At 33.4% G+C, this 12,044-nt stretch overlaps 1 protein-coding gene across 5 annotated transcripts in view; it reads left to right on the top strand.

Annotated features, from left to right (window-relative positions):
• Positions 1-3,245: 3,245 nt before the first annotated feature.
• LOC110096798 (protein TIC 62, chloroplastic) overlaps positions 3,246-12,044 on the top strand; it is a 36,234-nt gene continuing 27,435 nt past the window's right edge. For 3 of the 5 annotated variants that reach the window (XM_028698877.1, XM_020822882.2, XM_028698875.1), the window contains exons 1-5: positions 3,248-3,591; positions 5,475-5,604; positions 5,689-5,761; positions 5,841-5,892; positions 6,031-6,207. In XM_028698877.1, coding sequence (XP_028554710.1) covers positions 3,279-3,591; positions 5,475-5,604; positions 5,689-5,761; positions 5,841-5,892; positions 6,031-6,207 — 745 coding nt within the window. In that variant the 5' untranslated portion in view covers positions 3,248-3,278. Of the gene's footprint in view, positions 3,592-5,474; positions 5,605-5,688; positions 5,762-5,840; positions 5,893-6,030; positions 6,208-12,044 lie in introns of all 5 variants that reach the window. The other 2 variants (XM_028698876.1, XM_028698874.1) reach the window with 2 other exon arrangements.

Genomic DNA, 12,044 nt, shown 5'->3' with positions numbered 1-12,044 from the left:
TGATAAGCACAAAAAAAAAATATTAACTAAGAGATAAGAAGGAATAAAAAGTACAACTAAGAGATAAGAAGGAATAAAAAGTACAGCTAAGAGATAAAAATGAATAAAAAGTACAGCTAAGAGATAAGAAGGAATAAAAATTATAATAAAATATTCAGGGGGGTTAAACGACTTTTGTGAACAGTAAAATAATGAAAATTACCCTTGCAAGGTAATGAACAGTATTTTACCGTCGTTTCGTTTCACGATCAACCTGACCGATTATGTAGATTGTTGTTTCCACACTTTAACGGCCTTGGGATCAGTTTTCGGCGAAACGAAAAAAAACAGAGGCCAGGAAGGCAACGTTTCGCTCTAAAACCTAAACCCTAAACCCTAAACCCTAAAAAAACCCTAAAAAAACCTTAAAAAAAAAACCCTAAACCCTAAACCCTAAAAAAACCCTAAACCCTAAAACCTTAAAAAACCCTAAAAAAACCCGAAACCCTAAAAAAAAAACCCTAAAAAAACCTTAAAAAAAAAAACCTAAACCCTAAAAAAAAACCCTAAACCCTAAAAAAAAAAACCCTAAAAGAACCCTAAAAAAAAACCCTAAACCCTAAACCCTAAACCTAAACCCTAAACCTTAAACCCTAAACCCTAAACCCTAAAAACCCTAAACCTAAACCCTAAACCCTAAACCCTAAACCCTAAACCCTAAAAACCCTAAACCCTAAACCCTAAACCCTAAACCCTAAACCCTAAAGCCTAAAGTCAATTTTATTCATCAAAAGCAATTTCGTAGTTTTAAGTTTGTTGCTAATAAGTTAAATGCTAATATTTTTTAGGATCTTCATGTGCCTTGTTTTAAATTTGTAATTTTGTGGAAACCTTGCATTCATTACATTAAAGTGAACACTAATGGTGGCATTTTGAGAAATGACAAAGGTAATTTAATTATGACATTTGCTTCTCCTCTCAATAAATGCTCTATTTTATTTTCGAAACTTATGACAATTCATAAAGCTCTTCAAATTTGTTTATCATCTGGTTATTTTAAAATTTGGATAGAAGTTGATGCTTTGTTAGTTTTCAATTTTATTTCTGCTGATAACATTGGCAATTTTGATACTTATTATATTTTAAAAGATATCAAAAGAATATTATCTCAAATTGATTATAACATATCTCATATTTGGAGAGAATGAAATTCCTCTGCTGATTTTTTAGCCAAAAGTCGAGATAATTTGCATCATTTTACTTTATATTATAATGCTGATATTCCGTTTTTATTAAGAGGTTCAATTAATCTTGATAAATCAGGATTACGTTATATTCGTTCTTAATTTTGCTGCTTGGTTGGGTTTTTTTTTTTTTTTTTTAGCTATGATGTTTAGATTATTTAATCTTTTATGGAAGATTATTTTGTCATTTCTCTTTGTAAATTTGGTTGGTGAGGGTTTTGGTGGTTGGATGGTGTGTTGTGCTGGGTTGCTATGGCTTGGTGCCATTCTTTTTAGTTGGTGTTTCTTATGGTTTTTGGGTTGTTTGCCCGTTGGGTTGTGAGGCTAGAAGGGTTTGGTTTTGTTTCTGAGGTTGTTTGGGTGCTAGAGCTGATGGTGGTTGTTATTTTGCTCGGATTTGTTGTTATCTTGGCCAATTTTCTTTGAGATTTTTGGTATTTTATTTCTTCCATAAAATATTTTTAATCCTGAGCCATTATTATTATTATTATTATTATTATTCTCTATGTGTTATGATTATTATATTATGCTTGTCATATATTTTTATGCTTAATTATTTTTTCAATTTTGCTGTGAGTATTTTTTCCAAATTTTGCAGAAGTTGGTAGAATCTTATTTGTTGGAGAAAGTATCCATTATTTCCAAGTGTTTGGGCTTATGAAGATTGTTGGATCCATTTGGCTTTGGTTGTCTCATTCTATTTGTTTTGCTTTCATTATCTTTGTAATTAGTTAGAGACTTTAGGCTCATTAGTTTTTTTTTATTTTCTTTTCTTTTTATTGTAGTTTGTTTGTTTCTTTTTTTAGTTGAGCCTTTAGTCTCTTTAAGGTCTCTTTGTAATCGCTTTTTTAAATAAATGCGTAAGCTCCTATAATGGGTTTTAACCCAAAAAAAAATCCTAAACACTAAACTCTAAACCATAACCCTAAACCCTAAACCCTATACCATAAACCCTAAATCCTAAACCCTATACCATAAACCCTAAATCCTAAACCCTAAACCATAAACCTCTTGAAGCCTCAAAAGAAATAAAGAAAAAAGCACAAGCTTATGCACACAGTGGATATTATAAAAGCTTATAAACATTGTGTACAAGTTTGTTGTACACACTATGTACAATAATCTTGTACACATTATGTATACATATCTCATACAAACTATGTGCAAGCCTTATAAACAGTGTGTACAATATTATTGTATAGTATAAAAAATCTTATACATAATGTATACAAGATTGTATGCAATGTGTACAAGCTTTTACAATATACACAATGTGTACAAGGTTGTACATACTGTGTATACAATGTGTAAGTGTTGTACTCAGTGTGTACAATGTTGTACACAATATGTATAAGGAAATTAATAAACATGTTTTATAAGAAGTAGAAGATTTTTCAAAAAATTCACAAAAAATACAAACAGTGTACAAGTGTAGAATGAATTGAAAAATGAAAAGACACCATCCAAATCATCAAGCACTGAGCAAAAATATCATCTGCACTTTCTATATTTATAAATGAACTTTGAAAACATTCAAAAATGAAAAAAAAAAAAAAAAAAGACAAGAACAAATATTATTACGCATGTTTATTCTATTTGAGGCATTCATCATAAACAAAATTAAATATTATTATTGACTTTTCAGCCTCCAAATCTTGTGAGCATGTCATCTCATGAGAGAATTGAACGTCATCCAAAACAGTCTCCATCTTCTTCTCTAGTTCCTCCAAAATTTTGGGATGATTTGCCGAAAAAATATATTAGCTAAAAATTCTAAACTTTGAAAACAAATTACAATTTTTTTTTTAAAGAGCACCAACTAAAAGCCGGATCCGACCTTGCCTGAGAAAAAAATTCAGGTAGTTGCAAGAAAATGATCCAAAAAATACGCATTGCCCTTGAATTAGAGTCCCTACTCAGGCACCCTGTTGGAAGATAAAATGTAGGACCATGATATCCTCGGGTGAGGTCCTGATTTTTCCAAAAACATGAAATTACGAAAAATCCTTTTTTTTTTTTGTTTGTTGAAACCGATACTGAGGAATACGGGAGAGTATGGAGCTATTCTTCCTGCTTTCTCCTGCTCCAGCATTTCTCTTGTCCTCCTCAACCTCCACTAAAAGTCGTACGAAGAGCCCTTCTTTCTTCACAGGTAGTAGTACATACAGAAGAAATAGGATGGATGTGTTCTGCATGCTTTCGCCTTATTCAGTGGCTCACTTGCCTTCATCTTCGGCATTGAAAAGCACCCGCATGGAGAGTCCCATCTTCGACTCCGGTGGCCACTCCGTCAGAGTTCCAGAGTCTAAGATTTTTCCATTTTATTCCAGAAATGCGTCTTCCTTCGACTCAAGCCTGCCAGTTTTCAGTATGCCCAACAACTAAAAGGCTTTTCATTATTTCCTTTTTAATTTTTTCTCAAATTACAAAATGACTGTCTGTTATATAGATGATGTGTAAGTCATCACACAGAAGAAAGAAATAAGCTTAAAAAGAAAGTATTGTGAACTATTTTAAATCCATTACGATCGCCATGATTGCTTCTTCTAATAGTGAGATAGTCCATTGCCTTTTCTTTTTTTGTGCGTGTAGAAATATTTGTAGGATGATTCTCCAAAGAAATCAGAAGATATAATACTCTTATGCTTCATCTTAAAAACTCAAATGAAACCAGAGAAGATATAATACCCAGTCTATATTCTACTTTTTATTGGCATCTTGCCAAAAAACAGTCATTTGTTCAAATGTAGTATAAAATTTTAAATTAGCCTTTCTAGCATTTAATTTTTAAAGGTTAATGACGGAAGCTATTTTTAAAATTTAAATGCATCAGTACTTTATCACCAATTTTAAACTTAATGTACCTATTATTCACATCATTTGAAAACTTATAACTGTCACATTTAATAGCTAATGTTTTATGAATGTCCTCAAACAAGTTAGGCCAATCATGCAAATCATATAAATGAAATAAAGTTTTGAAAATGATACGACTAAAATTAATTCCAAGAAATACTAATATTGACCTCTAAAAGATTTGTTAAAAATGAGGTGCTATGAAAATTAGAAGGAAACAGACAACATAACTATAATATGCCTATATAGATGGTGAGCATCCTTAAAAAAACTAATTCACATGGTTTAAGTATTTTTTATGATAATTTATACACCATTAAAATTGAGATGGTATATGGAATCTTAAATTTTATGTTTCTCTTAAAGCACTGGTCATTGATAATTTTTTTGAAATAGCAGCTCAACCTAAGTCTCTCCATAATATATTTTTATGCATTTGTTGGTCACTAAAGTAAGAATGCAAAATAAAATCAATATCAATTTGATCATTCATAGGATGGAAAATGTCATTGATAAGTCATCAAGAGTTATGCTATTAAATTATATGACCGAGTCATCAAAAACATTAGATATGAATGCTTTTTGTGATTTGTAGCTTGGTTCATTTATAAATTCTCACATAAAATCTTTAATGAAATAAGCAATGATAATAAGTAATCTAGAGGTATTTCAAATATTGCTACAAGATGTGTAAAACTTGCATGATATTCAAACACGCTATAATTATTTTATTTACGATAGTTAAATTGATTATACAACTAGTCCCAATGTATATCCAATGAAAGACATTATTTTGTTTCACCCATAATAATTCTCCAAAATAATTGAGCATGCCCCATTAATGTTGTATCAATAGCAAGTTTTTTGAAATAAAAATTAATAATATTTTAAAAATATCTTTCAAATTATTAAGTTGCAATAGCCAGACCACAATTAGTGAAACAATAGCATAAGCATGACCCACAAGTAGCAACATATAGATAAGACCAGCAAGTAGTTGCAATAACAATAGAGAAGCAGTCTTCACTACAGTACTTCATTGATAAAGCAACAAAGAGTCAGCTACAGTACCAAGTGGATAAGGGAGAAAGAGTGGTGACCATAATACCTACTCTAAAGTCCCAAATCATTTCGTTTCAATATGTAAAGTTTAAATGCCACAATAGTCGATTTACTCTTTCGAATATTTTTATTCAATCATTAGTTACCAAAAATAAGCTGGGCGCGGGGGCAATGAACATAAATGAGAAGCGACAAATGTGTAGTTTTGATGGTGTTTGCATTAACACCAAGTCACCCAACTGGTGGTTTCTGTGTGGAATAACATGTTTTCTTCTCTAGGATTTACTTTTTTTTTCTTTCATTAAACCTCTTATTATCTTCTATTCGATGAAGGAGGCGCCCCTGCTGCAACTTTAAAAAGCTTAAAGGTACAAGCAACCTCTAACCAAGAGGTTGATATTATAGACAAAGATACTGTGTTTGTTGCAGGAGCAACTGGTAGAGTAGGTTCACGTACTGTAAGGTTGTATCTGCCATTAAACTTTAGAATTTTCAAGTACATTAAAATTATTATTATTATTATTTGACATTTTAATGTTCTTTCCAGGGAACTTCTAAAGCTAGGCTTTCGGGTTCGAGCAGGTGTTAGGAGTAGTCAGAGAGCTGAAGCACTTGTTCAAGTTTGGACTTTTTTAGTTATCTTTACTTTTTATACATGCTAATGTAGGATTTTGATGTCTTCCAAAACAACATTTGCAGGGTGTTCAGCAAATGAAGCTTGATGGCAAGGATGGAAATCCTGATGTACAACGTAAGAGAAGTGGCATGCTAAAGCTCTCTCCTGTTAGGAAGTTTTGAATTGAGTTCGGATATACTAATTCTTTGCCCATTCTTTTGTTAAATTCTATGAGCAATGCCAACTGGAGTTGCACTTTGGTTTGTAGACCAGCTATAAGAAATCTTGAAATTGTCACGTGTGATTTGGAGAATCAAGCGAGCATAATACCAGCAATTGGCAATGCCTCAGTAATTATTTGTAGCATTGGAGCAAGCGAAAAGGAGGTTTTTGATGTAACCGGACCGTATCGCATTGATTATAAAGCAACCAAGAATCTAATTAAAGCAGGTAACCTAAACATAGCCTCTTATGTCTTCAATGCAAGCATGTGATGTGCTAACATGAATTATTCTCGACCTATTTTTGGTCATTTACTATTATTCACTTTTGAACGTCTCAATGCAAGCATGTGATATGCTAAAATGAATTATTCTCGACCTATTTTTGGTTATTTACTATTATTCACTTTTGAACGCTGATGGTGGATCTTTTTATACTTCAAAACTATCATAGAACTTTTACAATCATATTCACTTAAATCAGGTTAATCAAGTTATCATAAGAGTGTGAATTGGATTCAACAAATTATTAGTCATACCCCCACATGGAACTTATGAATTCTGAAGTCACCTAAAACTCAAGTCATCGAAAATCAAATTTGATCTAATCACCCAACAAACATCTTTTGTTAGGTCCTTAAAATCAAGCTATTGAACTCACCCAATTACTAATAAAATCGCTATCTAGGAAAAACTATTCGCCCAAAGAACTCAACTACTCGTTTAGAGTACCCTCCAGGCAACTAAGGATTTTCTCAAAAAGAACTCGTGAGAATACTTACCATCAATTCCAAATTCACCTGAAGTTCCCTGCTAATGGAAAAATATTAGCCGGGCATGCTTTCTATACAACTAGATACATTGTGTCAAATTTTGTATTCCTCTTGTAAATGTATCATGTTACACATTTTGTACCACCAGCCTTGATCCTCAATTATAAATTGGGAGTCAATAGTCTAGTGTGAGCTTGACGCAACCTTGTACTTTTGACCCAAAATCTCTTTGAAATTTTCTAACAAATTCTCAACTAAAAATTGTCCCTTGTCTCAAAATGGATCAACGAATTCTCTATGACTCAAATCTAAGAGAATCTTTAAACCCTTATCTATTTCTCTCTTTCTCTTGACTCTTTGGGGCTTGATCCGTATGTATAGTAAAGTTTTCACCAATTACATTACATCCATCATCTTCAAAGGTGCAATGAAATGAAAATATTAAACACTAAGAATGAGGTCATGAACATCTCGAGGATAAGAAGAGGTTCTTTGTTAGACCGGTCTAGTGGACCGGTCCAGCCGGTCCGTGCGGGACCGGCCCAGCACGAACTGGGCGAAGAAATCTCCGCCTGCTGGGATGTCGAGCGAGCCGCACACCGTGCGGGAGCTTTTTAGAAAGCTTTATTGAGGGTTTTGAGAGGGAAATTTGAATGTAGGGACTGCTTAGGGATTTCCTTTTGATTTGTATGCATTAAATAGTTTATTTTCCTAGGGTTTGGGCATCTTGAATTTGGCTGAAATTTGAGATCTCTTAGATTTAAGTTTTCTTTGGGCTTTAGCGGCATCTAGAGATTTGGGAGAGATCGATCCTCCTCTCGAATTGAGGATCAAGTGTATCTTGCTATTTTCCATGTTTCTTTCATCAAATCATACAAGTTATCTACTGTTTTTGTGATTTTTGTGCGGACTTTTGTGAAGATTTTCGCTGTTTTCTAAAGATTGACAGGAAATACTTGAAAACTACAAGTGTTTCCTATCATTCTTCTAAAGTGAGTGACCAATGACTAGTACTTCTAAATAGTTGAATAAAATCAAGAACCGTATGATAAGGATGATATAGGGAAATTTTTAGCGCTTTGTTTCTCCCATTGCAGTCTCCTAAAAAGCTTGCCAGTTCTCTCTATTATTTATCATGACAATCAAAATAATAGAGCTACCATTCTAATTCCTTTTAAAGATTTTCTATCTATAAAAGTGATGCGGCCCATTGAGGATCTTATAGTTTCTAATTTCAATCAATTAAATGAAAGAAACTGAACTTTTGAGTCTTTCTTTTGCTTATTTTTATCATGAAAGAAATATTTGTGATTGTGCTAAACTCTAAACATATAATTTCATCAAGTAAAAACTAATATGTTTAAATTTTACTCAGGGAACACATCTTAAGAATGTCAAAACTCAGTCATAATAAACTCATCATATTTAAAAAAAAAAAATAGTTAAGCACCGATGTTCAATGAACATGCCTCTAAATTGGTCAATTAAATTGGTGGCTCACTTTACAACATGAATTCATCTATCCGCAAATTCGCAAAGAATTCAAATCATTCTCATCTAAGTAGGAAATTCATCAACTTTGTCATTTCTAGAGAGAGCTTATTCACCCCATATAAATTGACAACATTACTTGATCAATTTGGCAACTCTCAAGTGCAGAGAATTCAACACAAAATTAGTTAGATAACACTCAGGGAACTATTAGTTAGTTTGATCATTAAGTCAGCACTAAATTCTCTACTTGAAGTCACTGAACTTTGAGCCAAGTAAATTGAGATGGTGGCGACTTAGATAAAAAACAAAGAAACAAGTTTTTTGAATGCATACTCAGCTTGCTTAGTAAGATTAACCTAGGTAAGTAAAAGTATGAGACTACTCTCTATAAGTGAGCTACGAATCTTGGGTAGATGTGCAGTCTACACTTAATGAAGTTGCTCTAACACTTTCTTAAACTTTGAGTTTCATTTAAGAAAAAAAATTAAATATGATGAAATCACCAACACAATAACAAATCAAGCTTAATGAAGCCGCTTTTGATAGAATTTACCTCTTACTATAAAACTTCAAATCATAATTCCTCTTATGTTAGGATTTCAAGAAGTCACCAACTTTACCATTAATTACTTGCTACTCATTAATTATCAAATATCAAATATTTACCACTTATTGATTATTTGCTACTCGTTGATTATCAAAGAACTACTGCTTGTCAATTTTCATTTAAATGATAAATTCACAATCTTAGTATTCTATAGTATTCCCTAAAATCAAGCAAATAAGCAATACATTGAATCATAAAAATATATAAGGACTAGAAGTCGATTCCTAAAACTCGGACTCGCCATTTTGTGATAAGATCCACATAATAAGAGAGAAGTCTACTCTAGAGGCGAGACTTCATGATGATTACCTATATGAAGATAGAAACTCTGGCTTAAAATGTGACCCATCCTTACATACACTAAGGATATAAGTGGAGTTAAACTTGGGACAACTATATTCTATTATACTTGAGATATTCCATTATGTATATAGAAGCAAAGAAGATTTTAATAAGTTATCATCACAAGATAAAGAAATTCAACATTCACAACAAGTACTCTTGAGAATTCAAATTTTATTTCTTCAAAATTATAAATGTGATTAGCATTTCAGACAAGTTTTCTTATAAAAATAAAAGGAAAAAAAGTGCATCATTACTGGACTTTTTTGGAACTCTATTATTCATTTTCATCTGCCGAAAATTCTTATACTCTCTAAGAAGTTGAGGTTGCTTTATGTTGGACTTGGAATAATTTACTTTACCAATTTGCCTAAACAATAATAAATTCCTTCTTCGTATTTTTCAGCCACCAAGTATATTTACTACCGAGACTTAGTAAATTTGTTTATCAATTCAGCTTCACTTGAGGACTAATCTAACTTTGCCTTCAACATTCTTGACTTGGCATTTATCCAACAAAGACTCCAACTCTACTACTCAAGCATCACTGTCCAACAGATATGCTAGGTTCTTTCTAGTCGACTAGGATGCCATTATGATGAACTCTGGATTATTCAAGTTATTCTGAAGGTTCAAAATTCTATCATCTTTTATTTTTGCTGACTTGGAAGGTGGCTGGAATGCGAAGTTTGAACTCATCTGTCTTTTGCACAAGTTCAAATTGTCTCCGTGACTTCTCCATTTGATTAGTTACCATAGCTGAATTAGCTTCCTTCTTAGACAACTCACTCTTCAAAACCATCATGGCTTCTTTGACTTCCATTCTCTTTTCTCTGCTTGGCATTAGCCTTGAATCGTAAAGAAATCCGTTCCTTATTAAAGGAGAGTTATACCTGTTTCTTCTCTTTATCCACTGTCTAAATCCTTTGCTTTATTTTCACACTTGACGTCCAATCTCTTATGCTTCTTGCCAGGTCAAAGCTAGCTTTCCAGCTGGAAATAAGCTTATTTTTCATGGTCATGTGCAGATTGCTAGTCAGCATGTCATTCAATCTTTTTCATGTGATGATTGATCATCGGCATGTATCATGGAACCAACTAGAGAAAATCATAGGACCAAGATCATAAGCTACTGCAACAGAGGGTTAACTTCAAAGTCAATGAAAATCTTATTAAAGTCCTGCTAACTAAAGGCAACTATCTTCTCTTTGTCGCAATAAAAAGGCCTAAACAACTTGCTTGCATGAGGACCATAGCCTTCTTTCCTTTGTCACTCGGGCTTATCTTTGAAGATGACACAACCCCTTTAGACTTTTCCTAAGCCACCTTTTTTTCACATCGCCTTCAAAAGTGCAATGGTCCTAGCTCTCTATAAAGTCATCATCCCAACCTTCAAAGCTACACTGACTTTAGCGAGGATAATTCCTTTCCCCTGAGAAGGCATCTATATCATCAAGCTTAGTCTGGTTTTCAACTAGTGGATAGTTGTCTGCCTGTCTCGCAGGCTACATGGCTTGCTACGTCAAGTCAAATTATGCTTTTTTTTTGTAATTTTATCATGTAGCCTATTATATACCATCAACTTTGATTCTCACCGATAAATATGTGATAACTAGTCAAGTGTGAGCATGACACTATATTGTACTTGTTGACCTCTGAATAATACCCAAAGGAACCAAAAACAACGACAAAAAATACCCCGTATTCCGTTGGATCCACGAATCCCACTGAATCGGCGCCGCTCCAGTCAATTCTCTGCACTTCCTACACGAAATCTGCTCTCGATCGCTGCCCCGTTCTCTTCGTTAAATACCCGACCAAATGAAGCCTTCTTGGCTGGCTCTCCGACTTCGCTCTCCACACACTACTCCTCTCTGTCCCGAACCCCTCTTCCCTCTGCTCTTCCCCATTCACTGCTCCCTCTCTCCCTTTCACAAACCCCACGCAAACTCCAGAGCCGAGACCACCTCCCAATCTCCACTGAAGCCGACGGCCCCATTCCGATTCTGTTGCTTCTTCGGCCCAGAGAGAGAGAGAGAGTGAGAGACTGATCCACATACCTGTAGCCGACTCCAGCAAACCGATCTCCTCTTGCCACTGCTCTGTCCGATCCCTTCTAGAGAGCCGACTGAACTCCTCCCTACCTTGCCCGATAAGGCCTCTATTCGACCTCTCTTCCCGATCCCTTGAGCCCGAAGCCGCCGCCTCCTCCTAAGCCTCACCCGAAACCTCCTGGTGCCTCCATCTCCTCTGCCCATTGCCCCTATAGCAGCCTCTAGCCCGATCTCCACAGCAGCAGGTAGTAGTGAGGGGTATATTAGGTTAAGTTTAATGTTAATGATATTTTATTATTATTATTTATTTTAAATTATAATTAATTAGTTTAAACTATGAATTAATATTAATTAAATTTAGTTATCATTAATTATATAAATTATAACTAAGATTTGATTAAACATAATTAACCTAAGTTAATTATGTTCAATTAGCCTTAATTATGGTTATTAATTAATTAATCGTGAATTAATTTTAATTAATTTAAATAGTTATAATTAATTATCTTTAAATAATAATTAATTATTATTCATCATTAATTAATCATAATTAATTTGATTTAATTATGTTTAATTATATTAATAATTAATTATTAATTAAACATATATTAATTATAATTAATTAAACCTAATTTATTCTAATTAATTATTATTACTACTAAATAATTATAATAATAATGAAAATAAAACAAAAAAAATAATTCCCTCCACCCTCTTTCCTCGACGTTCGTGTCGGACCGGCAAACCACCTAAGCACGCCTTTGGTGCGCGTGGTAGGAGGGAACCCGGTGCGACA

Source organism: Dendrobium catenatum, unplaced genomic scaffold, assembly GCF_001605985.2.
Source record: "Dendrobium catenatum unplaced genomic scaffold, ASM160598v2 fragScaff_scaffold_1166, whole genome shotgun sequence".
Taxonomy (NCBI): Eukaryota; Viridiplantae; Streptophyta; class Magnoliopsida; order Asparagales; family Orchidaceae; genus Dendrobium; species Dendrobium catenatum.
Note: the sequence above shows the minus strand (reverse complement) of the source record. Positions and strands in the feature narration are given on the sequence as shown.